Raw genomic sequence first — 27,805 nt, 5'->3', positions numbered from 1 at the left:
GGGCACCATCAGCTTTCTTCACCACATTTGCTTATGCGCACATTTGTCTTCAGCGATCCTGGCGGGAAGCTGTGCATCATGGAATGCCAATTTAATAGAAGAACATGTTTTTGCATTGAGGAAGTACTTGAGTGGAGGTCCAATAGGACAGACCTCTTGAACAACAAGACAATTAAGCCAAAATCTAAATGACAGAAAGGGCCATCAATGGGACAGCAGAAAGGGTGCAAATGCCTCAAAACAAGACCAAACCTGACATATGCGAGGAATAGAAAGATGGCCAGAATGAATGTTACAGAGCTCCTATGGAAAAGGGGACTGTCATATATGGGAAAGGGGACTGTCATCGAGGAGAGGACACTGAAGCCTGTCCTAGACAAGAATCCACAGGCCAGTAGGAACCCTTCAGGGACTTCCGGCAGGGGTGAGGACGACCTGTTCTACATTAAAAAAAAAATGTTCCAGGAGGAAGGCAAATAATGAAAACAGGGTAAGCCCACTTCAGGCAAGAAAAGAGGGCTCTTGGACAGACTCAAGAATATTTTTAAGATCTGAAGTAGGCATAATCTTCTAGGTACAACATACACATTTGTTTATCACAAATTGTTTTAAGTGGGACAAAGATGAGATTTTACTACATTTTCAGAAATAGTGTTAAGAAACCATTGTTGGTGCCTGGAAAAGGGGCCATAGAATTGCTATCAAAGAGAAAAATTGAAACAACAGCTATGGTCAAGTTGACGCTTACTCATGGTGAATCCAGAGTCGTATTGCTTTATGATTTATGTGAGGGAGATTGTCTGGCCTTCCTTCCTTCCTTTAGGCGGTTCAAATGACCAACCTTTTGGCTAACAGAGTTTCATGCAGTGCGACACAGGGATTCCAGAATTGCCAAAGACTCAGCAATTCTACCCCTATGTATGTAGCCATAGGAACTGAAAACAGGGACAGAAATAGATATGTGTATAACACTGCTCATTGCAGCATTATTCATAATGGCTAAAATATGCAAACAACCCAACTGTCCATCAAGAAAGGAATGGATAAATAAAATGTAGCATATACCAATAAGGAGTATTATTTAGCCATAAAGAGAAATGAAGTCCTGATACATGCTGCCACGTGGGTAAACCTTGAAAATATAATGGTACATGAAATTATGTCAGACACAAAAGAACCAATATCATATGATTCCTCTTATATGAAATATCTAGACCAGACAAATCCATTAGCCCCAAAGAAGATTAGTGGTTATCAAGGACCAGGGAAAGGAGGGAATGGGAAGTTGGGGGAAAAAAGAAAAGTAACATACTAACCTCTTCCAGCACTTTCCCTGAGTTGGTCTGTGGGTCTGAATGCTGTAAAATGTGATGCTGTCTGTATTTAAGATCCGCTCTCAACTGCTGAATAGGATCTACCACGTTTTTAAGATACGCACACCATTGTTCTGATAGCTGTCGTTCTATCATGAGGAAAAAATGCAGCAGAGAAGCATAATTATTTTAAGTTTCTTCAGGAACAATTATTAAAATGCCACTTTACTGGGGGATTCCTTTAAAGGGGGGTCCTGGTGGCACTGCTGGATATATGTTCAGACTGCTAAGCAGAAGGCTGATGATCCAAACCCATCAGCTGCCCCGTGGGAGAGAGAAGAGGCTGCCTGCTCCCACAGAGGCTCAGCCTCGGAAGCACTCTGCAGAGTTTCTAGGAATCTGAATCTACTCCAAGGCAGTGGGACTTGAAGAAGAAACGAGCAGAGCAGTCACTACTAAAGGAACATGAAACAGCTGCTCAATTTCATTCTTCAAAGCAAAACCCCCTTCGAATGCAGGATCAAAAATCTCACCGAGATCCTTCAGGTCAGAAAGGCATTCATTTCCAACGTTCTCCTCATTAAGAAAGGATTTTATTTCCAATTCGACTTTACATCTGAAATGGATGTTACCTTAATCATTTCTAAATACATAATCATGAATTTTCCCCCCCCAAATAACTGGCAGTTCAGATTTCCCATCTCATGTGGTTGACTTTTTCTAACCATATCAAATTGACAGCAATGGTTCTCCGCTTTGAAGCCGAGGAGCCCTGGTGGTCTAGTGGTCAGCAAAACAAAGTCAGCCGTTCCAAACCACCAGCTCCTCCATGGAAGAAAGAAAAGGCTTTCTACTCCTGTGAAGAGTTGCAGTCTGGGAAACTCACTGGGGCAGCTCTGTCCTGTCTGATACGGTCACCAGGAGTTGAAATCCACGCAATGGCAGTGAGTTTTTAGGCTTGTGGAGCTGCGATTGCAGTCACAGAGAACAACCTGTTGAAGTCAAGAGTGGAATTGAGGATAACCAGTTTTTGTTCCCCAAGATAGTCACTGGATCCCCTAGCTTGTACAGAGCAGTCTGAGGAACAGCGAGCCAGGATTGTCTTCACCTTCTTGAATGTTTTCGGGGAGACCTGGAAGCAAAAGTAAGCTCTCTGTGGGATTGAAGTGAGTCAGCTGTTCTGAATGCACTTAAAGGACAGAGCAACCATCCTACCACGGCCTCGTTTTTCCCGTTGCTCTTCCAGGAGACGAGGTTAACCTGTGACAAGTTACTCGGTGGTAAACTGCAGTCTACAAGTGATATTTGTAGAGCGGAGTCCCCTGAACTCTTCCTTTATTGAATGCATTTGACTTATATAATTTTGATCATTTTCTCATTGATAATTAGGAGATTATAGAAAACATATGAATTTAGCAATAGGCTTTGTGTTAAGATACAGGGTTGCCCAAATACACTTGAGAACCTTTTTATACTAAGGATGGAAAATGAGGAAGAAAGACAATTGGAGTTGCACAGTCTCAATTTAAGATACCACTAGGTTGAGAAAAAGGATATATATACCCAAGGGAGTACTCTCCAAAAAGCTGAGGAAAGTCCCGCTGGGCAGAGCTTTCATAGTACACATTTTTCCAACTAAGTGAGCATCGAGCAACTTGCTCTGAGTTAGTGCACCCAGTGGCATTGCCTGGGAAGGTTCTGTCTGGTCACAGAAAAGTTTTCCATAAAAGCAGTTTTGCGGGAAACTTGTTTTGGGGGATGACTGATTTAAGAGAACAGCATGCAACTGGGAAATTTTGTTTCCTGCTCAGGAAAAATGCTGCAGAAACTGTTGTGATGTTTAACACAACTTACAAGGACAGCACTATGGGAAAAACTCAAGTGTGTGTATGAGTGGTTTTATCCTTTCAAAAAAGGTAAAATGTCATTCTGGATGTCCGTCAACTTCCCAAATGGACAAAAATGTCAAAGCATAGCGCATGTGGAGTTCATTCCACCAGGTCAGACTATTAATCAAGTTTTATATTTAGAGGTTCTGAAAAGGTTGCATAACAGTGTGCAACATAAAGGGCCTGATTTGTGGCAGACAAGGAACCTGGGCACCTGCTCACACAGCCATCTCAGTGGGTCAGTTTTTGGCAAAAATCAGCATGTCTCTCTTATTCCACGCACCTGACTCACCTGACCTCACTTTGTAAGACTTCTTTTTGTTTCCGTGAATGAAGAGGGCCATGAAAGGACAGCGGTTTGATTGCATAGAAGAGATGAAGAAAAAAAGAGGGAGGAGCTGTCAGTCATCCAAACAGATGAGTTCAAAAAATATTTCCAAGAATGGAATAGCAGATTTGACAAATATCTTAAGTGTAATGGAGAATACTTCGAAGGTGAGAAGTTTGTTTTGTTAAAAAATTTTTAAATAAAAAGCTTTGGGGAAAATATTCTGTTTTGGGGGGGTACCCCCTCGTGTGTGTGTGTGTGTGTGTGTGTGTGTGTGTGTGTGTGTGTGTGGCAGATTTTCCCCTCCCTTATTTCTGCTTTGAAAGCAAACAAACTCAAGCTAATTGCTGCATTAATTCTGAGTCATGGTGACACCAAGTGTCCAGGGTAGAACTGTTCCAAAGGATTTTCTGAAGGACAGGACTTCTTTTAAGGTTCCTTTCATTGATTTTGAATGCCAATCTTCCAATGAGCACTTACCTACACCACCCAGACACTCCTACTTTTGTTAATTAGCTGCTTATTATGAGGTACAGGTCTTAAAATTGAGGAAGGCAACTATACCAGAATGTGCTCTGTAAACAGGTGAAAGATAGAAGCTTACATAAATCTTGTTAAAATTACATATCACATTTTTCTGTTCCTAAGATGCCTGAGACACAACATAAAGTAGACGACATTTCTCATTCTTCTGACAGTTGTTGGGTACCTGCATACCAGCCCTAGCTAACTCACAATCCAGGGTTGTTTCCTAGGGCCCTCCTAAGGCTCAAATTAAGCACCTAAACTCCTACTTGAAGAGGTCAAATATTAAAATGATTTCCATGTCAAAATCTACCAGTTTGGGGACCATGTGATCTACTTCTAATGGACATCCTGAATCTTTTTGTAACTGTGTGTTAGGTGATATACAAGATGGCTTCAAAAAATTCCTGGGGGAAGTCCAGGAGTTTTCATTCTATTTTTGATGAACTTTTTGAAGAATCTTCATATTAATCTACTTTTTAGATATTTTCAGCTGCAGTAAAATCACCTGCAGGAAGTTAACGAACTGAAGGGTGGGTTTGAGCCCTCAGGGATTTACTTTCAGCACAGGCCCTCATCTTTCCAGGATGGAACCGAAGTTGTAGGTGGACAGCTGTCTTCTCAGAACATTGAAAACAATGTAGAGCTTCCCAGAATTTCAGACTGCCATCTTCATAACCAATTTCCACTTACTTGGCAATTTCAGCCGCACAAGTGAGGTTTGGGTGCAGGAAAGAGATGGAGTCAGAAGTCATTTAAGCAAACAATGATCAAAGGTATGCGGATCATGAAAGCCAGACAAAGGGACCATGCTTACATCACCTAAGTGAAACTCACACCCTGGAAATTTTCAATAAAATAACCATCATTAGGGGTTAAAGCAGAAGCTTGATCCCTTCAACAAGAAGGAATTCAGTATCCCAGATGGTTTGGTACCATTGGCTAAAGGAGTGAGCCCAGGAGCTGGACACAGAGCAAATGCTCTGGTGCCATGAGTCCTATGATCTTCATACTGGTCTCAAGTTGACCTTTAAAGATACAAGGAGATTCAAAAAACATTTTAATGCTATTTTCCCACCAAAATGGAGCCCTTACATGCACTTCCACATATATAACCGGCAACATCCCGTGGCATCATCTTCCAGTTAAAGTGAATTTTAACAATAATGCCTGTAGATGGAAAGTATGAGCAAGAGGCAAACACGCACACTCCTCACATACTGACCTGGTTACCTTCCAAAGGCCACGTTGCTGCGTAAAACATGGTACTATGTGAACAGTGTGCGTGTGGAAAGGAAGCCTGTTTTGTATAGACAATTATAGCAGAAATAAACTCTTTCTTAAGAAAAGAAAAATCCACATGAATATATTCACTAGATTCCACATGAAACAGAGAAAAATGACAGGCCTTTCGTTCGGCTCCTGTTTAAGCTGTAGCTTTCAGTGTTTATGGTGATGGTTTCATTAACAACGAAAGCCCTTGACCCTCTGATGAGAGGTGTACAATACTGAACGGTTCTGATGTGCTCTGACTGACACTGTGCCCAGTTCTTACCTGAGTTCCCTTAGCCTTTGCTGTTCCTGCCACCACACTTGCTTGTGCTGTTTTATTAGGGTTAGTTCTTTAGAGTTCTTCGAAGTCTGGACTGTTTTTCTGATCTAGATTCAGAGGAACAAGAGAAGAACAGCTTGCATTGTTATCCCCAAAGAACTCTTCCATCTGCATTATCTAAAATGGAGACTTTTTTTGTTTTCCATCCTTACTAATTCATCTTACAACACAAAGCTCACCTAAACTAAGCATTAGGTGAAGCAATTAAAAGCGTGTGGATAGATAGACTCTTTTGAGATACTGATACCCTTCAGAACTGTTTTTGAAGCATTCATGAGAAGAAAGGTGAAGTAATTATTTTCCATGTATAAAATAAATAATGCATTTGTTTACACAGCCTCAGAAAACTTCACAAGAACATCCTATGTACAATTTTCTCTCCACATTGACACATCTTTCCATGAAGAATAATGAGTATCATTATTCCCATTTCACAGATGAAGACACAAAAGAAGTTAAGAAGACTTTGTCAAGCTTATGAAGCTGGTAAGCAACAAAACTACAATTCAAACCTTGGTGTACAGGATTTCTGGTTCCAGTGCTCTTTCTACTATCTCTATCCATCAGATGCATGGATAGAAAACCAAAGCCACACCCACTACCAATGAACAGGTTCCAGTTCAGAGTGACCCTCCACACAGGGCTTCCCAAAGTGTAAACTTTGATGGGAGCAGACAGCCTCGTCTTTCTCTCCCACAGTATCTGGTGGGTTTGAACTGCCCTGCTTCTGACTGATCATCCAATGCTTCCTGGACTATGGCACCAGGATTCAGTTTCTCCTTGAAATATGATCTTGAATACATAGTTTTAAGTTCTACAACTTTGTAAATAAAATTTTAAAAATGAAATGTGCTTAGGCAAATATTTATTTGAAGGTAATTTAACAAAAGGGATTAATAAGAAGCCATGTAACACTGAAACTGAAATTGTCCAACTAAATTAGATGTTTCCCCCCAATTGTGTGACTTTAAAAAATATACTAAAGCTTCTTGGTTACTGGTGACAGTTGTGTGGCCTGGAGCTATCTGCTTTCAGATCTGCCCCTTGCCATGCCCCTGATTTGCTCCAGACCACAGAGCTCGCTGTGCTTCTCAGACACCGTATCAGCAGGCTTGCCGATGGGTGCAGCAACGCAAGTTCCCTGTGTCGGCGCAATTAAAGGGAAAGAAGAAGGGAAAAGCCACAGGGTTACTCTACGCCCTTCTCGGACTTTAGCCGGGTCTTCAGGAGCACCTGCTCGCCCCACCCCCAGCTCTGATTCCAAGTGTCTCTAGACCACCCTGCAATAGTCCCAACTCTCTCTGGGTAACCTCGGCTCATGGGATCTGGGCCAGCACTGCTTTTTCCTTATGTCCCTCTGACTCTGGTAGAAGCAACTTCCTGCTGCTATTATCCGTATGTATGGTTTCACCAACCTCTTTTTGTCTTCTAGCTAGTCTATCAGCATCTCCCCACATTAAAACAAACACACACAAAAACCAAACTCACTACCATCAAGTCCACACCTACTCATAGCAACAATAAAGAGTATAAACTGTCCCAGTGGGTTTCTGAGTCTGTAAATCTCAGAAGCTGCCTCTATGTCAATTTAGAATGGCTAGTGGATTTGAACTGCTGACCTTGTGGTTAACAGTCCAACATGAAACCCTCTACACGGGGTTACATTAAAGGTTCCTCTAAATCCTCAAGAGATGCTTGTTTCCTGGTTAGATTCGAACTGATACTCATTTGTACTCTCAATTTGTGCATTCCATATGAAGGTTTTTAAACATCTACAAATGTTCTGGTCTCAAACCAGAAATTTTGTGAAATACATATATAAATATTTTCTCTGCTCCTAGAATATGTAGTACCCTGAGAACTTTAACAGATCAATAGTGAGATATAAAATCTTCAGAGAACCATTCTTAAATGCAATCTTTATAATACATGCTATTTCAGGCTGTCATCCACTGATTACTTTAACCTTGAGTTTATCTTTCTGCTGCTCTACTTACTGATTCAAAATTAGGGGCAAGAGAAAACATAATAAACCAAAGATAACTAAGAAAATACAAAGTCAAACCTTTCCATCAGGAGATGTCACAGGAATGAGGAAGAAGGTGCGTTTAAATAAATATAGGACATTGTAGAAGACACTCGTAGTCTCTCTTTTCTTACGAAGGAGGAAAAAATGCACAGTATTCCTAAAATTTACCACCCTGCTGTTTACTTTAAGTCATTCCAACTATTTGTGATTTATAGACTCTGAAGTTTGTTGCAACAGACACAACTTTAACATTTGGATTTCTTTGACATATTTGGTTCATATTGTCCATAAAAGAAAGTATTTTATGGGAAGATGTGAACATGTTTTAGAGTTAAAAAAGAAAAAATCAATGATACTGCCTTTGGACCCGGTGCAAGGCCAATTACATCAACTATAAAAGTCAAAATAAATCTACTTTTTTTAACTAGACACTTCCAGTATTTTTCAAGATATCTTGATTTTTATAAAATCACTCATTGATTCTCTCTTCAGGCCCAAAGTGAAGAAAAATACAATCTTAACAAAAAAATTAAAACAATCTATTTATCACTATAGAGTTTTCTAGGTAATTCTAATTTATCATGTTGGGCAATATACCAGATGAAACCAATAAAGAGATTTTTATAATGTAAGGTAGATAATGATTTACACAGAATGCTGTTGAATGTAAATCCTCTAGAAAACTAATTCCACCACTTGTCTGTCTGTTTGTCATACTGTGGTGACTTATGTGTTGCTGTGTTGCTGGAAGCTATGCCACTGGTATTTCAAACACAATCAGGTCACCCAAAGCGAACAGGTTCCAACAGAACCTACAGACTAAGAACAGACTACAAGAAGGACTAGACTGTCCACTTCTGAGAAATTAGCCACTGAAAACCGTACAAAACGCATTGAAACACTGTCAGTTACTGAAGCAGAACATTGTTGAGAGAGTGCCAGAAGATGAGCCATTCAGGCTGGACAAGCCAGTCAAACTCACTGCCATAGAGTTTATTCCAACTGATAGCTTTCCTATAAGACAGGGTAGAATTGCCCCCACCGGTTCCCAAGACTGTAAGTCTTTATGGGAATAGAAACCCTTATCTTTCCACCATGGAGCAGCTGGTGGTTTCAAACTGCTGACCTTGTGGTTAGCAGCCCAACATGTAACTCCTATACCCTACATGCCATTATGGTTGTCTCTACTCAGAGAAGGCAACTCTTCCTTATGTATATTTTGAAATTTTCAAAGTGGGGCTTCAGAAGACAAAGAAAATATTATAATGAAATGGGCAAAGATCTAGAATTAAACAAAAAAAAGGTGCATGCTCAGCATATTTTAAACTTCAAGAACTAAAGAAAAAAATTCAAGCTTCAAGCTGCTATATTAAAAGATTCGATAAGCAAAATATTGACTGATGCAGGAAGCATGAAAAGAAGATGGAAAGTCACCTGCGACGCCTGCCCCAGCAGTGGCGCTCTGCACCCCCAGTGCCGCGACAGACAGAAAGAGCAGATGGGGAAAGCAATGGGGGCAGGGGTCCGGCTGGGGCTGCTCCTCCCCATGCAAGTCTATTCAAATAGCACAACTAAGGTAGCCTTTTCAAGAAACTCTTCTCAGTTAACTTCAGCTGCCACAAATCCACCTAATACCACCACCAAGGAAAATGGAGGTCCCCTGCACTGTACAGCCAGTCTCTTCATGGTCCCATTCTCCCGTCCACACTTGTATTGTTAAGAGACTCAGGCTAAGAAACACCTCTTACGTCCCCAACTTCTAAACCCAATCCAAATGGTAGCTTGAAGTCCAGTGTGGCAAAGAAAAAGCAGATCTTCCTTGAATATGCTGCTTCCACATCTATTTTATCAACCTAGAAAATGTTAAGAATCTCAAGTTTCAGTGATTTGAAGAATGTATGATGGGTTTGTCTAGATGATGACTGTCAATATTATGTGTTTAGAGTTTCACATTCAAGGTGAAGAGTGGCACTATCCAAAAATTAAGACATTGTTTCCTTAAATGTAGGCTTAGAAATATGGGCACTTTAAATTCTATATATTTTTTTAGTGTTTCGTCTTTTCTAGAGATAAATGATGGAATGTGGAATGGAGGTTCCATTTTCCTTTTCATCATTAAATCTATAAACCCATAATATGTTTACATAATATTAAAGTCTTCAGTGGTTCTATTTATATTTACATTAGAAGGAACCTCCAGATGTTACTGTGAAACCTCCATGTATTGTTTCAGCAGTACTAATTTAATGCGGTTATACTCTACATGAAAGTTTGACGTGATTAAACCATCACTTGTCTTCTGGAACCCCAACTCTTACAGTGAGGCTTTGGATTTGGCTTTTTGTGTAGTTGGTATGTGTCAGCGAAAGAGTGATTAGGCTGTACCCTACGTCAAAGCACAATGAGTAAATTTTGCTGGTACACTTATCAAGTCAAATGGTAGGCACCTGTGATCGCCTATTCCCATCCAACAGAGCACTGGTTCATCTATCTCAAACTGATTCCCAATAGGAAGTGCACTGACCCCAACTAATTTCAAAGTGTTGCTTTATTTCTGTGTTGGCTAAATACTTTTTACAATATTAAAATTCACCTGTTCTGAAAGTAAAGCAAAAGAAATCTTGAAATAAAAACATGTGATGGAGCCAAAAATATTGTAAATCAAGAATTTGGGAAGTGAAAACTGGAAGCTAACTTCCATTAAATTCATAAAAATGTTTATACTAAAAAATAAAAACAAAAAATCTTTTATACTCTTTCTATAAATAGCATTTTTAAACTATGAATCAGAATAGTCATATTTGGAGCACTTAACAACTGCCTCAATGCACAGAAACTTTTCTAACATACACTCTCTACGAATCTTTCTTTCCAGCACTGACACTTAGATGTTCCAATAGCTAGTACAAACACAGTATTTTAATAACCCAAGACATTTTCTCCCATCTTTAGATTCCTCTGCAGAAGAACAACCAGATCCAATAGATCTCAAGCGACCACGGTCCACATGATTGCTCCCTTTGGTTTCATACCTGAATGGTATACGTCAGTTTTAGATTGCAAATTATGTTTCTGTATTTATGCTTTGATTCATAGTAACCCCTAATATTGTGGAATTGACTCACATTGAACACAAACTATAAATTAAAATAAATGCCTGGAAGAGCGAAAATAAAAAAGAAGATAGAAAAAATACACAGTCACTGTACCAAAAAGTAGTTGCCATTCAAACATTCCAAGCGGTAGTATATGAGCAAGAGCCCATGGTACTGAAGGAAGAAGTTCAAGCTGCACTGAAAACATTAGGCAGAAGCAAAGCTCTGGGAATTAATTGAATACTTATTGAAATGTGTCAACAAGCTGATGAAGCACTGGAAGCACGCATTTGTCTGTGCCAGGAAATCTGGAAGACAACTACTTGACTAACCAACTGGAAGAGATCCATATTGTACGCATTCCAAAGAAACATGACTCAGCAGAATGCTCAAATTATAGAACAATATCATTGATATCACATGCAAGTAATATTTTGCTGAAGATCATCTAACAATGGTTGCAACAGTTCATTGACAGGAGCTGTCAGAGGTTCAAGCGGGATTTAGAAGAAGACATGGAACAGGGGATATCATTGCAGATGTCAGATGGGTCTTGGCTAAAAGTATAGAATACCAGAAAGATGTTTACTTGTGTTCCATTGAATATGCAAATGCATTGAACTGTGTGGAACACAACAAACTATGGATAACCTGGAATGGAATGAGATTTCCAGAACATTCCATTGTGCTCTTCAGGAACATGTACATGGATCAAGAGGCAGTTGTGAGAAAAGAAAAAGGAAATCGTGCAGTTAAAAGTGAGGAAAGGTGTGCATCTCACCTCTGACCATATTATTTAATCTGTATGCTGAGAAAAATCATCAGAAACTCTGGATTTATGAAGAATAATTTGGCATCATCATTGGAGGAAGGCTAATAAACAACCTGTGCTCTTTGGATGACACAACTTTATTGCTGAAGGTGAGAGGGATTTGAAGTACTTGTTGATGAAGATTAAGGACTGCAGCCTTCAATATGGATTGTAACTCAATGTGAAGAAAACTAAAATCCTCACAACGTGATCAAAAGGCAATACAATGATAAGTGGATAAAATATTTATATACCTGGATTTATATATTTTATTTATATGGATTCCATATCAATAAAGTACTGTTAACATTTTAAAAAATAAAACAAACACTCTGAGATGAAATTTCTCATCTGTCAGGTTGGAAAAAACTCAAATGTTTAACAGAACACCTCTGCTGAGGCTCTGGGGAAGCAGTGTCTTTTCCATTATTGGTGGGAACAACAAATGATACAACCTATACAGAAGGGAATTTGGAGTTGAATAGGAAAATTTCATATGGACTTGCCCTCTGGCATAGTAATCTCATTTTTAGAAATCTATCTGAAAATCATTTTGGCACAAGTATAAAAAGATATATGCACAACCATTATCCCCAAATTATTTGTATACTTTCTTTACATTATCAAAAAATCACAGCAGGAAAATTACATCAATTAGAGTTCTTATCCCACCTAAGAGCCAAAGGGCAGCATTGCCCCAAGGACAAGGTTCAGAGGGTGAGGAAAGAAGGTGAAATGGAAACAAGAAACATAGAGAGGAATTGGGACATGTGATGGTACATTGAGGGAATGTCAATGAATCAAAATATGTGTGAATTGCTGAATATAAAACTATGACCTGCTTTATAAACCTTTACCATATGAAAAATAAAACTTTTAAAAATAACAATAAAAAGAGTTTTTGCCAAAGTAATTTGAACCTGAGTCTGATGAAGTCTTGAGAGGCAACTACTAAGTTACTGGAAATACAAAAGGAAGAGAAACACAACAACTCACACCAGTAGGTTGCATTAGCAACATCCAGAAGCTATACAGGAAAAACAGTACAATTTTCTTGAAAAATATATAACAAGATGTACAAAAAAGATAAAGGAAGAGATCTCAAATATAGGAACCAGTTGTAATATGTGAATCTTACTTGCATGCAGAATGAATGCGGTTTGTATTTTTCAGACAAATAATGCTGACTAGATATTTAAGTCTATTAACAAAATTATTAACACTGTTAGATATAGTAATAGTATGACAAGACTTTCTTTATAAGCTCTATTATTTTCAGAGATACATGAATATTGATGGAGGAAATGACATCTGAGATTTGCTTTACAGCACTCTGGCAGGGGAGGTTTGTGAGTGGGAGTAAGAAGGAAACAGAGGCCAAGAGTTCATAAATGTTAGCGGTAGATGGTATTAAATGGAGGTCCACTGTATTCTCTCTTTGTGCAGATGCTTACAATTTTTCATATTGCAAAAAATTGTTTACATAATTATTTAATAGATACTTAAATTGAACAATAAAATTATTATTCTTGATTAAAGGAATTCCAATAAAAATAATTATAAAGATCTCTGTTAGATTTAATAAATTGGAAACTAACCACTAAGTGTAATGCTCCAGTTTGGTCTCATTTTTCAGGTCATATTTACTCTCTGGCTTCAGATTCAATCTCAGCCATTTGAAAGAATAAGCTGCTGAATGCCCACTTCAGAGTGGCAGACCTGACATTTCAGAACTTGTGCATAATCAGTGTCATAGGGATTACATGATTATCATATCTAATTAGTATAAGAATACTAATAATAGAAATAAGACAAGAAAATGTCCATTTTTCTTCATTAAAAATTGATCATTTCTTTTCCAGTAAGTTAATTATTCTAGATGTAACTAAAATAAAATATATCCTTATGCACTCTAAAAAAACTGTATCACTCAGTTTAAGTCTGTGCATATTTAACAATGTAAGAGTAAAAATGCTCTAATTATTAATCGTGATTGAAAGTTGTTTACATCATCCACAAAAAATAAGCAATTTTAAGTATTTAAATAAATAGGAATTGACTTATATATACACAATAGGAAGAGAGAATTTGTTATCTAGTTAGCATACACACTGCCATTGAGTCCACTTCTACTCATAGTGACTCCCTTGGACAGAATAGAACTGCCCTTGTGGGTTTCAGAAACTAACAGGAGTAGAAAGTCTTATCTTTTTCTCTTATGTAGCATAGGAAAATTAGTTTATTCTTTTTGAATCGATACATAGTTTATGAAAATGTCAATAAAATGAGACAGAATAACAGATGATATAAGCAAAATGCTAATGACCATGAACTAGCAGTCAAACATTAAACATAATAAACTTAAAGATTTATATTTAATTTCCAGTTATTTAATTCCATCTAAGCCAGGATTCTTTCAAGAAAAAGCTTTTGGGGGGAAATGTTCACATCTTAAAACAATAAATTAAAAGCAAAATGTCAACTTGCCACCTCTAAATTAAATGATAAGAGAAGTCTCCAAAAACCATGTACAACTTTCTCAGTACATCTTCCTTAATTCAGATACAATAAAAAATGAAAACAGTATGAAGGATAAAAGAAAATATTAGAGAATGATGAGGTACCTCAGCACATTTTGTCCCCACTAACCAAAATTCAAAGAAACAGGCATTAAAAAAATACTTTGCAGAGGCAATTCCTCAGAGTTATTAACACGTGCAGGCTAAAAGCTTGTCAAAATGATTTCTATAGACTGCAAACCACTCTCAATAGTTGAAGACAAAGAACTTTTTGAGATCTGCCAAGCTACGGATCCCAGGTACAGAGTCATTGTTAGAAAATAAGTAACTGGAAAGACCTTCCCGGATTACTTTTGTTCAATTGACAAGAGGTTGGTGAGGCCATTTAGAATGCCAGTTGAAAATAAATATTTTATGTGGAACAAAACTCAAAGTAATGATAAAAAAAAAAGACTAGGTTCAAAGGGCTCATCGAGACTAGAGGGGTCCCCAAGACTATGGCCTGTCAAACCTGACACCTGCACTCACCCTCATGACTCAACTTTTGATCAAATGATAAAACCACATGGTGAAAAATAATGCCAGAGAGGTATGCCCTCCTTAGAACAAGCAACCAGACCAGACCAAAGGGGCAACATTTACCCAAGAAAAAAGATCAAAAAGTAAGAATGGAGAGGAAAGGAGTACAAATGAAAATGATAAATACAAGGAAGAATTGGGAAGTTTTGCTATATTGTGAGGATAGCAATCAATGTAATGAATCAAAATGTGTATGAATTATTGAATAGAAAACAAATTGGCTGTGTAAACTTTTAACCAAATCACAATTTGAAATTTCAGGGAAAAAGGATGTGAATGCCTGTTGAACCTCACAAATACATAATACAGTCACCACAGAAGCAAGATAGCAGCTGAGGGTGCTAAAAAAATTACTGTCACTGTACTTAACAGCAAACATAAGAATATTAATCGGGGGTACCCAAAAAACAAAGGAAAAGAGCTTGGCCGGGCAGAGCTCTCATGGCATGCATTTTTCCGCTAGGTGAGCCTTTAGCAACTCGCTCTGAGTTAGTGCACCCAGTGGCATCCCTGGGAAGGTTCTCTCTGATCATAGTGAATTTTCTGTAAAAGCAGTTTTTCTGGAAATTCGCTTTGAGTGTGTGATTCCAATTTAAGAGAACAACATGTGGCTATGAAATTTTGTTCCTGCTCGAGAAAAAATGCCACAGACACTGTTGTGATGTTGAACACAGCATACAAGAGCCAGCGCTATGGGAAAAACTCAAGTGTACAAGTGGTTTTCTCATTTTTAAAAAGGTGAGATGTCAATTGACAACAAACATTGTTTTGGACATCTGTCAACTTCCAGAACAGATAAAAATGTCATTAAATGCATGCACTTGTGCTCAAAGACCGACAACGGACCACTAAAGAGATGGGGAAGTTGTGTGGACTATCTTGGAGCTCGGTTCAGCATATTTTAACAGAAGATTTGGGAATGAGAAGGGTCGCTGGCCTTGTGAGCTGTGTTCTGACCAACCAGGAAAAAGAGCATTGAGTGGGAAAATGCCACGTTTTGAAAGAACAGCTCTGACACAACCCAGGCTTTTTTCCCCAAGGTCATTACTAGTGAGGAGACATGGTGCCATTCTTATGACTCAGAAAGCAAACACTCCTCAAACCAGGGGACGATGCCATCGTCACCTACTCCCAAAAAAAACTCGTCAAGTGAAATCAAAGATCAAAACGATGCTCATTTGTTTTGTTTTGTTTTTTATGTGGGGGGAGAGTGCATTCCACCAGGTCTGACTGTTAACCAAGCTTTCTGTTTAGACTAGGTTCTTAAAAGATTGCAGTAGCAATGTGTGACAAAAAAGGCCTGCTTTGGAGCAGATGGGGTACTGGTTTTGCCACCATGACCATGCACCTGCTCGGACTGTTAACCAAGCTTTCTGTTTAGACTAGGTTCTTAAAAGATTGCAGTAGCAATGTGTGACCAAAAAGGCCTGCTTTGGAGCAGATGGGGGACTGGTTTTGCCACCATGACCATGCACCTGCTCACGCAGCCATCTCAGTGCTCCAGTTTAGGGGCCAAAACAAAGCATGTCTCTTTTTCCCCATGCACCCGACTCACCTAACCTTGCTCCAGGTGACTTTTTTGTTTGTTTGTTTCCGCAAATGAAGAGGGACAAGAAACGACAGCAATTTAATGATGCTGGAGAGATGAAGAAAAAACAAGGTGCTGTCAAAGAGATGAGTTTGAAAAATGTTTCCAAGATGGAATCACAGTTTTGACAAATGTATTAAGTGCAATGGAGAGTAGTTTGGAGGTGGTAAGTTTGTTTGGTTAAAAAATTTATATACATAGCTTGGGGGAAAAGTCTTGGTTCTTTTTGCGTCCCCCCTTTTGTGTGTGTGTGTGTGTGTGCATAGATATGTATGTGTGTCACTGCTTTTGTTTCTCTAGGCAATCCAGCCTAATACAAATGTCTTCCTCACATTTTAATTGTTTAAAAGTTAAATCTGATGCAAACACATAATACTTTGGTTTTTAAGTAGTTTTTGTAGTTTGAGGAAATATGAGCTTACATTAGTTCATGTATAAAAAATAGTTCATGTATATATGATAATTTAACCAGAATAAGATAGTAAATATGCTTTGGAATCATAATAGTATATATATATTCCAAGCTTCACTGAAAGCATCAGCCCAAAACAAGGCTCCAAGAATTGATGGAATGTCAATTGAAATGTTTCAACAAGCTGATGAAGCCCTAGAAGCACTCACTCATCTATGCCAGGAAATTTGGAAGAGAGCTACTCAGCCAACTGACTAGAAGAGATCCATGTTTGTAGCCATTCTAAAGAAGGTCACCCAGTATAATGCTCAAATTATAGAACAATATCATTAATATCACATGCAAGTAAAATTTTTCTAAAAATCAACCAACAATGGTCGTAAAAGTACATTGACAGAAAACTGCCAGAGGTTCAAGCTGTATTTAGAAGAGGATGCGGAAAAAGAGATATCATTTTGGTATCAGATGGATCTTGGCTAAAAGCAGAGAAGACCAGAAAGATGTTTACTTGTGTTTCATTAACTATGCAAAGGTATGTGACTGTGTAGATCACAACAAACTATAGAGGGCCTTGAAAAGAATGAGAATTGTGCTCATGAGGACCTTGTACATGGATCAAGAGGCAGTCTTTCAATCAGAACAAGGAAATATTGCATAACTTAAAATCAGGAAAGCTGTGTGTCATGGTTGGACCCTTTCAGCATGCTTATTCAATCTGTATGCTGACCAACTATTCAAAGACACTGGATTCTGTGGAGAAATATGTGGTGCGGAGATTGGAAGAACATTTATTAACAACCTGTGATCTGCAGATGATACAGCCTTGCTTGCTGAACATGAGGAGAACTTCAAACACTTGGTGATGAAGATCAAGGATTGCAGCCTTCACCACGGATTACAACTCAGTATAAAAAAGACAAAAATCCTCACCACCAGTAGGCAACGTGACATACAGATAAAGATGGAAATAGTCAAATAGTTCATCTTGCTTGGCTCCACAATCTATGCTCATGGAAGAGAGCAAAGGATGCACTGCACTGAATAGATCTGCTGCGTGCGACTCTAAATTGTTGGAAAGTAAGGGTGTTCGTTTGAGGATTACGCTGTGCCTGACCCAAGCCATGGTATTTTCAATCACCTCATATGCATGTGAAAGTTGGATGCTGAATAAGGAAGATGGAATAAAATGGATACATTCGAACTGTGGTGTTGACAAAGAATATTGAAAGAACTATGGACTGCCAAAAGACCAAACAGATCTGTCTTGGAAAAAAGTACAGCCAGAATGCTCTACTGCGGCAAGGGTGAGAGACTTTGTCTCACACACTTTGGACATGTTCTCAGGAGAGACCAGTTCCTGGAGCAGGGCATCATACTTGGTAAACAAGAGGGGCAGCGAAAAAGAGGGAGGCCCCTAGCAAGATGGATGGACACAGTGGCTACAAAAGCGGGTTCAAACATAATGCCAACTGTGAAGATGGCAATGGACTGGGTGCCTCCTTCTTTGGCACATAACACTCGCTGTAAGTCAGACTGGACTCGACGGCACCTAACAACAGCAGCAAACGTGTAAACAATGAAATGCCACACAAAACCAACCTGACATGAACATTGTAAAATCAAAATAAAACTAAAAATTCCATCATATGTTGCTTTATCAATCCAGTTATTTTCTTGAAAATGCTGTTTATAATAAACCTTATTATTTGCACAAGAGGGAAACACGCTGTAATCCTAAAGCATACAATGCAAGATCCTAATGTACTGCATATAAGCACTTCGTAGAAACCATTTTCACTTATAGTCCAGGTTCACCTTCCCTTGGTTCAGAACATGTTTGGCAAAAAAGAATATTCTGGAAAGAGGAGGCTTTTGAAGGCATGTGTTTGTGTTGTTAGAGAAGAGCCTTAGATCAGGTGATAATTAAGGCTGGCACTTATTAATACTTCTTATTTTCCAGATTAAATGGAAGACCAATGGGATGTCTATTTTTCTAGAGTTAAAGTGGAATTTAGACCTGATAGGATTATGAACAAAAAATGAGTAATGAATACACAGTGTATACCACAATGCCTAGTGGTCTTCAGTAAAGGTTAAATCCTGCTCACTACTATTAATCATTGAAAGATTCTAAAATCTATTTTAAATGCCATTTATTTTCACATTTGCAATGTAAATATTATTATACTTCCTAGAAATTAAATTTTCCAAAAGTATAGGGAAAAAAAACAAAAAAAGAACACCTCTTACCTTTAGTTGTGTAGAAGCAGAAGCTAATTTTTTTGCTGCAGTCAGTGCATGTAATTGTTGGTAGTCTACTGGCTTGTACTTGGTGCTTCTTATCCCATTTTTCACACAGAATATCACATTACCTATTTTTTAATGAAAAATTGACAAGATGTAGTGCCATGCCACTGTCAAATACAGCTATGGAAACATGCTGATCTTGGATCTCATTTTTATATATTTAAAAAATAAATATAATAAATAATATATTATAGCATAAAACTTTAACCTCTCTTTCTAGAAACTCTTAAATTACAACATTATAACTCTATTATTTTCAATAAATTACTTCTAAAAGGGTCTACCCACCCCAAACCACACTACCTTCGAGGCAAATCCTACTTATAAGGACCTTCTATGGTGTTTTTGGGGTTGTAAACCTTAACAGGAGTAGCTAGCTCAGCTTCCTTCCACTTAAAATGGCACAGAGATGCTTTTATTTAGAATAGTTGATTGAGAATTTTTTAAATTATCATGCCAAGATACAAAGTATACCTAATATTACTCTTTTTATACAGAATGGATAGATAAGAATGGTAAATATTTAAGTATCACATTATTGTGAATCAAATTAAGCAAATTGTTTATTATTGTTACTATTGTACTAAATATATATATTTTTTGTGGGTGCTGTTAAGTCAGTTCTAACGCAAAAAAATCCTATGTGTGCAGACAAGGAACAAAAGCTGCCCTGTCCTGTGCCGTCCTCACACTGCTTCTGTGTTCCAGCCCATGGTGCAGCCACGTAATGATCCACCTCCTAAGGGTCTCCCCTTCTTCACTGACCCTCCAACAAGCATGAGTCCCTTCTCCGGGAAGTCTAAGCAGCTCAAAAAAAAACCACCCACAAAAAAGAAGATGCGGGTGGGAGGTGGGGAGGGTGAGATCATGGAAATGGTCATAAACTTTTTGAAGCCTCCCTTCTATGCGCAAAGGTAGCCCTGGTGGCCCAGTGGTTATGCACTGGGTTGCAAACTGTAAGATCAGCAGTTCAAAACCACCAGACATTCAGCGGGACAAAGAACGGGCTTTCTACTCCACTAAAGAGCTACAGTCTCAGAAAACCACAAGGGCAGTTCCATCCTGTCCCGTAAGTTTGTATGTCCGGAGAGGAAGTCCTCGACAAGATAGATCGAGAGAGTGACTACAACAATGGGCTCAAACATATCAATAATTAGGGTTGATAATACCAGACTTTACAGTCAGGAGCTTTATCTATTTGCTTATTTCATACAATATTTGTCCTTTTATGACTGACTTACTTCATTTAGGATAATGTTTTCAAGGTTCATTCATGTAGTATGTTCCCAGAACTAGAAAATGCTTCTATACAACCAGGAAATAATCTTTGTTTATCAAAACTTTGAAAATCAACATTCTAATTTTCTATCATAAGTATATAATCTACTGTAAACCATAGTACTGAGTTGAAAGTAGAAACAATACCTGAGCTACCATTTCGCTGAATTGTTATACATGGTTGGTCTGCTTTATTCATGCTTTCTACATCTGTCAAGAAAACAAGAAACAGTGAACATAAAACAATGCTCTTTCCAAAATGTTCAAAAACATGTGTTCATTGAAATGTTTGAAGGCTCAGGACTGAGTGCCATAGCCTCTTATCTTTTATTGAAATTTTCTTTTCTTTACTCCTGGAAGCCTCCCTGTTTTCTTCGGTCGTTTTGTCTATTCTTGGTCTCTCTCTCCAGTTGCTTCCCTCTCAGCCCCCTTCTAATGCACTGTCCCAGTTATTGTCAATATTTTGTGATTAGAAAGTTGTGTTTGTTCCTGAGCGGAAAGAAACTATATAAACCAAAGACTAAAGCAAGTGGCCAAATTGCTCACTACTTCCTGTAAAGAACTCCAGCAATTGTGGTACACACGGAGGCTCAGTCGAGGTCCCTGCTCTGGGAAGGACTTGCTGTCCAGCTGTGAGGGTTATCTGAAGACACAGAGAGAGCCCAGCTGCCACCTCTTCAGGGTTAGCTTCAGCTGTACAGAACCGCTTTGTCAAAGCACATCCAGTGACTGAACAAGGCAGAAAGGTGAAGAAGGCCCAGCCCGTTGGGCCTACTATGCTATACTCTGATGGACAATATGAGGGTAAGTCAAAAAGTATTCCTATAAGGTCATTGAAACATTTATTTAACAAAATGTGAAGCTATTCTTTCTTGACATATACTCCATTTAGGTCTATGGTCTTCTTAAGGCCAATTTCCACCTCTCTAACCCTTCCCTGAAGAATTCTGATCTCTTCAATTTGCATCATGTAATCACAGCAGATTTGGCATCCTCAAAGGACTCAATTACATTTCTTTCCAATGGCCTTTGAGTTTGGCGAACAAAAAGAAATATGAAGGGTCAAGGTCAGGGTTGGAGGGTGCCTGGGGTAAAGTTTCCCAATTTGCATTAACAGCCTTTGCTACCCTCGAAGAATGAACAGGTGCATTCTTGTGATGGGGAGAGAGATGAAAAAAAACACCAACTTCAGAGTATCTTTCCCGACCTTTTTATCACTAATGGAGTGTCCTCAATATCCTTACCTTCTTCATAGTAAGGCTGTGTGATCATTCTTTGCCTTTTCAATGTTATCAAGATGGTTGCTTTGAAATCCCAGAAAGTTGTTGTCATACCCGTTTGTGCTAACCCTCTGCCCTGAATTTAACTGACCCCACCGATCTTCTCAGAAGCCACTGTCTTTTTTTATTGACCCTCTTTTTGTGAAGGGCCCTAACAAGACTAAATCAAGTGCATTACTGATAGAGCTTGTCTGCAGCCATCCACTGATCACAGAGACAGGCTTGAGCGCATTGTGTGTAGAATAAACCTGTGTGTGTATGAACTGAAATACTAGTAGCAATACTTTTCTGACTTCCCTTTTCTCCCCCTCCTTGTCCCCTCGCCGCCTGCCCCACCACGAGGATAACTGCCACAAGAAGAGGTGAGGCCCCTCAATAACCTGGATCCTAAGAAAAAGGACAAATGGCTCCCTTGCCTCCTGCTGGTGGAATTCTTCTGAGCCACATGACCGTGGGCCCTTCCTAATGTTCCTCGTACACAGAACTAGTTGGGGGGAAAGGTAGTTGACAGTAATTGGATTTCTTTTAGCCACTCAGAATAACTGTTATAATAATCCCCAGTTCATACTCTAGGTCTTCCTCAGTTCATAAGTCTAGTTCTTCCTATCATAGCCTTTTCACTCTACTAACCTGTAGTAGAATAGTCTACAGACAGAGGGCCTTCCTATTTTTTGCTATATTCCTACTTTACCAATCATGATGTTCTTCTCCAAGGACTGTCTCTCCTGACATGTCCAGAGTCAAGATGGATGGACAGAGTGGCTGCAACAATAGGCTCAAATATAAGAACTATTGTGAGAATGCTTCCGGACTGGGCAGTGTTTTGCTCTGTGCTACCCAGAGTCACTATGAGTTGGAACTGAATTGATGGCAACAACAACAGTAACTGCAGGCAGAGATTGTAAACGTAAATGACTTCAGAAGTCATCAGGTAAGGTAAATGGGAGAAGGGACAAGGCAAAGGCTATCAGGAGTGGCAGAAAGCACGAAAAATTAAAGAGCATCTCAGACCCCAAAATAATCAAATACAGAGAAAGAAAGCATAATTCCACAATGCTATGCTGCATTCAGCAGCCAGCTTGTGATCTGTGGTCCTGTTGGGGCCTCCTCCCTAGGACAGATTTCATTCTCCCACTGGTAGCTTAAGTATTCAAATTTCCATGTTCATTTAGTGCAGTGGTTCTCAATCTGTGGGTCATGACCTCTTTGTGTGTCAAACGACCCTTTCACGGGGGTCACTTAAGACCATCAGAAAACACATATTTCTGATGGTGTTAGGAACTGAGACACCACTCCGCTATCCATCTCCAGGTGGGTCCGCCCACTTGCAGATACACCCACCTACAGGTACCTGGCATGAAGACAGTTACCCATGCTACACCATGCTTCAAGACAAATTTTCATTTACTTGTAATTAGAAATAAATATTTCACAATATATAATTACATATTGTTTTGTGATTAATCACTATGCTTTAATACTCTTCAATTTGCAACAATGAAAATACATCCTGCCTATCAGATATTTACATGACGATTCATAGCAGTAGCAAAATGACAGTGATGAAGGAGCAACGAAAATAATTTTATGCTTGGGGGTCACCACAACATGAGGAACTGTGTTGAAGGGTCGCGGCATTAGCAAGGTTGAGAAGCAATGATTTAGTGGGCGTGCTTGCCAGCTCTCTCTCACTGACTGACTTTAGTCTATCCTCAGTGAAGAACCCTGCCTTTTAGATTGAGGATTTGCTTTTCTCAACAAAAAAGCGAGGCTCTGAAACAAGATGGGGTTGTGCAGATTCTCTTTTGGCTCCCTTCGTCTAACCCTGTTTCATTTGATCCTCCTCCTTGTTTTCAGAGGAATACCATCCAGCCCACACAATGTTTCTCACCATTTCTATGCAATTTGAATTTTAACTATAACCATAAGAATCTTGTACTAGAACACATTTTGGAAATTAAAATTAGAACAGAAAATAAGCTGTCTTCCTAAACTTGAAGCCTAGTTTGGTTCCAACTATGCAGATGATCAAGAGGAAATGCTTCTTGACCTACATACCTCAGTCTTCATATAAAACTCACAAATAATTACTGCTCATCTTTCGAAGGGGCTGAGGGTCTCAGAACCAAAGGGTTACTAGGCTGAGAGATTACAAAACTGATTACAAGACTGAAATAAGCATTCATATTTAGAACTTGAAAATTCTCCAATAATTTATGTAATCCAATCTCTCATTTTAGCACTTTAGTAGATGGAAGCCCAGTAAAAAGGGGGGTGGGGGGATGTCAGGGCTAGTTAGTAATGGAACATCATGTCCAAAATCTAATATTCATGATGGTAAATATCTTATTTCATGTGAACATACATGCATTTGTACAAAAATGTTAAGTGTTTAGTTAAAGGGCATGGCCCAGGTACTACTGATATCTTAAATAGCATAGGGCATATGCTTTACATCACATTTCTAAAAATCTGAAGTTCAAAATACATCTGGCCTCAAAAATGTGAGATGAGGGATTATGAAGCTATTATTAAAACAAACACTTCCTGACTTCCAAACAAGTACATGTCAGCTAGACCATTTCAACTTTATGCTTACTAGTGAGAAATTTCGTGGGCACTTCAGCTAATAGTAATGCTTTTGGCTGAATAACTGCTACTTAACCAGAATTTTTCATGTTAAATAATTTAAGAGCACTTAGTTTTCAAAATTATTCCATGTTCACATTATGGGGCATTTTAGAAATTTCTTATGAGTGTTGTCCAAATGTGAAGCCTTGTAGATCAATGAAATTACTGAAAATATTTTTAAATAATATATTTCATGAGAAATAGCTTACAGTACAGGAAGAGCAATTTGATGTATAACGTAATGATAGCTACACTGTGACTAGAGGGCTGAAAAATATTTTTATATTAAGATAATTTGTATATATTTGATTTTTAAAATATAAACTTAAAAAAACTATCACTTCAACTCATCTCTAGAAGGTAAATAACATCATACTTCTCTAGAAATGGTTGGGTGGGGCGGGGGGCAGGAAAGACAGCAGAGATTATTTAAATATCAAGTCAGTCTTTTTATTGTGTTAAAATTTGTATTTGTCTCTTTTTCCTATGAAAATCTGTGAGGGAAAAAGAAAAAACAGAGGAAGAAAGAGTCAACTATACTTAGGCTTAAAATCCTACAACATATGGGTAGTTTGATCACTCTAAACTGTTTAGCAGTGCAGATATGTGACTTATCCATGGGGGCACGTTCGCTAAGTCAATAGGCCAAACAGGTGAAGATCAATGTCAATCTGAAGAAATATATTGGATATGAGATCAAATTATGACTTTTTCATATGAACAATTTCATGACATTTAGGTCTTAGTTCAGATACTATGATCAAAGTCTATCTTAAGCAGAATTTCCCCAACATCCAAAATTCCCTTTTGAATCCCAAGCAGAATGATGTATAGTAAGGGAAGCCTTACCTCATTCACCCTACAACTCTGGTCTTGCTTTCAGTCTTCTTTTTGTTACCAAAATGTTTAGTTAAATAAGAAATTAAAGGAACATGATTTGACTCACTAGAGAATGCCAAAACAGTTGTTTTGATGTGATCTAAATTGAAGACCTCAGAATTCTTTAGGGAAGGGTTCCAAAAATCGAACTCATTGTCATCAAGTCCATTACAACTCATAGGCACCTGATAGGACAGAGTAGAAGTGCCTCTGCGAGTCCCCGAGGCTGGGATACAAGAGCAGAAAGTCCCATCTTTCTTCTGCAGAGTGGGAAGTAGTCAGAGGTGTCACCCACCCGGCCACCAGAGCTCCTTCCAGGAAAAGATTAAATTGATAAAAACAGCACCTTCAGAAATGTATGGAGGTTATGCTGAGAAACAACAGGTTCACATTTTCATATTTTTGTTAAAGATCTGATCAATATAACATTCCAATTTATTCACCAATCACTAAGGCTACTGATGCAGAAATTGAAGCGTTCTACCAATGTCTTAAGTCTGAAGTTGATCAAGCATGCAATCAAGAAGCATTGATAATTAATGGAGATTGGAACCCAGAAGTTGGAAAAAGAAGAGGAAGCAAGCAAACAATAGTTAGAAAATATGATCTTGGTGATAGAAATGAACCTAGAGATCTCATGATAGAATTTTGCAAGACCACCAAAGCTATTACAAATAGCTTTTCTCAACAGCACAAATGGCAACTATACACAGGGACTTCTCCAAATAGAATACACATAAATCAAATAGACTACCTTTGTGGGAACTGACAATGGAGAAGCTCCATATCATCAGTTAAAACCAGGCCACGGACTGACTGTAGAACAGACCATGAATTGCTCCTATGGAAGTTCAGACCGAGGCTGAAGAAATTGAAAAAAGTTCATGAGAGCCAAAATATGACTGTGAGTCTATACCACCTGAATTTTGAGAACATCTCAAAAACAGATTTGATGCATTGAACACTGATCACAGAAGGCTGGATGAGCTGTTGGATGATATGAAGAATATCATACACAAAGAAAGCAAAAAGTCATTTAAAAGACAGAAAAGAAAGAAAAGTTCAAAGTGGATGTCAGAAAAGACTATGAAATTTGCTCTTAATCATATTGTTAATGGACCTAAGATTAATGAAGGAAATGATGAAGTCAAAGACTCGAATAGAACATTTCAAAGGACAGTTTAAGAAGTCAAAGTAAAGTATTATAATGAAATTTGCAAAGACTTAGAGAAAGAAAAAGAACAGGCTTAACATATCTTAAACTGAAAATAACTCCAGAAAAAATTCAAGCCTCAGGTTGTAATATTGAAAGATTCTCTAGAAAAAAAATATTGAATGATGCAGGAAACATCAAATGAAGATGAAAAGAATACACAGAATCACTGTACCCAAAAGAATTAGTCAACATTCAACCATTTTAAGAGGTAGCAAGTGATCAAGAAGAAATGGTACTGAATGAAGGAGTTCAAGCTGCACTGAAAGCATTACCCCTAAACAAGACACCAGGGATTGATGGAATATCATTTGAAATGTTTCAATAAGCTGATAAGGCACTGGAAACACTCACTGTTCTATGCCGGGAAATCTGGAAGACAACTACTTGGACAACTGACTAGAAAAGATCCATCTTTGTATCTATTGCAGAGAAAGGTGACCCAACAGAATGTTCGAATTATAGAATGCTATCTTTAATGTCACATGCAAATAAAATTTTTCTGAAGATCATACAACAATGGCTGCAGCAGCATATTGACAGGGAGATGACAGGTGTTCAGGCAAGATTCAGAAGAGGATATGGAACAAAGGATATCATTGTTGACATCAGACATATCTTGACTAAAAGCAGAGAATAGCCGAAAGATGTTTACGTGTGTTTTATTTAGTATGAAAAATGATTCAATTGTGTGAATCATAAAAAACTATGAATAGCCTTAGAAGAATGGAAATCCCAGAGTACTTCAATGTGCTCATGCAATACTTATACAAGGAGACCGGAGAAGAGAGCGGCGAGCAAACTACACCATAGACAGGGGAACAACTAGGGAATTAAAATTAACAATGAGGAAGAGGTAGAAATCTATTAGTGTTGGAGCAAGAGCAATGTAACTGAGAGGGATTACTAAGAGGCAGAAGAAGGATGAGTGTGATGGTGGGGCAGAGGAAGGTAAAAGGAAACAGAGGAAAGATCTAGGAAGCAAAGCTATGGGCTATGGATAGAGGTATAAACATAGGTGTGTAAATATGAAACTATATTAATATATACAAAGAGGTATTGGCTTATGTACATATATTTACATTGAGGTAATACATTGAGGAAGTGGACGGACTTTGGGCCTCTGCCCAAGACCTCCCTCAATGCAAGAACACTTTGTTCTAACAACCTGGTATTCTGTGATGCTCACCCTCACGACACAATCGTTGAAGACAAAATGGGTGCATAAGCAAATGTGGTCAAGAAAGCAGATGGTGCCTGGCTATCAAAAGATATAGCATCTGGGGTTTTAAAGACTTGAAGCTAAACAAGTGGCCATCCAGCAGAAAAGCAACAAGCCCACATGGAAGAAGCACACCAGCCTATGGGATCATGAGGTGTTGACAGAATCAGGTAACAGGCACCAGAAGATATTTGTATTATGGTGCTAGAGAAGAATATTGAAAGTACCATGGACTTCTATAAGAACAAATAGATCTGTCTTGAAAGAGGTACAACTAGAATGCTCCACTGAATCA

The 27,805-nt window shown here is 38.5% G+C and overlaps 1 protein-coding gene across 1 annotated transcript in view; it reads right to left on the bottom strand.

Annotated features, from left to right (window-relative positions):
- Positions 1-27,805, bottom strand: part of CCDC148 (coiled-coil domain containing 148) — a 314,586-nt gene that overhangs the window by 220,897 nt on the left and 65,884 nt on the right. The window contains exons 2-6 of the mRNA XM_045298561.1: positions 20,433-20,495; positions 18,951-19,072; positions 5,611-5,714; positions 1,847-1,929; positions 1,317-1,462 (exon numbers count right to left, since the gene is read on the bottom strand). Coding sequence (XP_045154496.1) covers positions 1,317-1,462; positions 1,847-1,929; positions 5,611-5,714; positions 18,951-19,072; positions 20,433-20,484 — 507 coding nt within the window. The 5' untranslated portion in view covers positions 20,485-20,495. The remainder of the gene's footprint in view (positions 1-1,316; positions 1,463-1,846; positions 1,930-5,610; positions 5,715-18,950; positions 19,073-20,432; positions 20,496-27,805) is intronic.

Source organism: Echinops telfairi, unplaced genomic scaffold, assembly GCF_000313985.2.
Source record: "Echinops telfairi isolate 266 unplaced genomic scaffold, ASM31398v2 ScPeMD7_4;HRSCAF=17, whole genome shotgun sequence".
In the NCBI taxonomy this organism is placed as follows: domain Eukaryota; kingdom Metazoa; phylum Chordata; class Mammalia; order Afrosoricida; family Tenrecidae; genus Echinops; species Echinops telfairi.
Note: the sequence above shows the minus strand (reverse complement) of the source record. Positions and strands in the feature narration are given on the sequence as shown.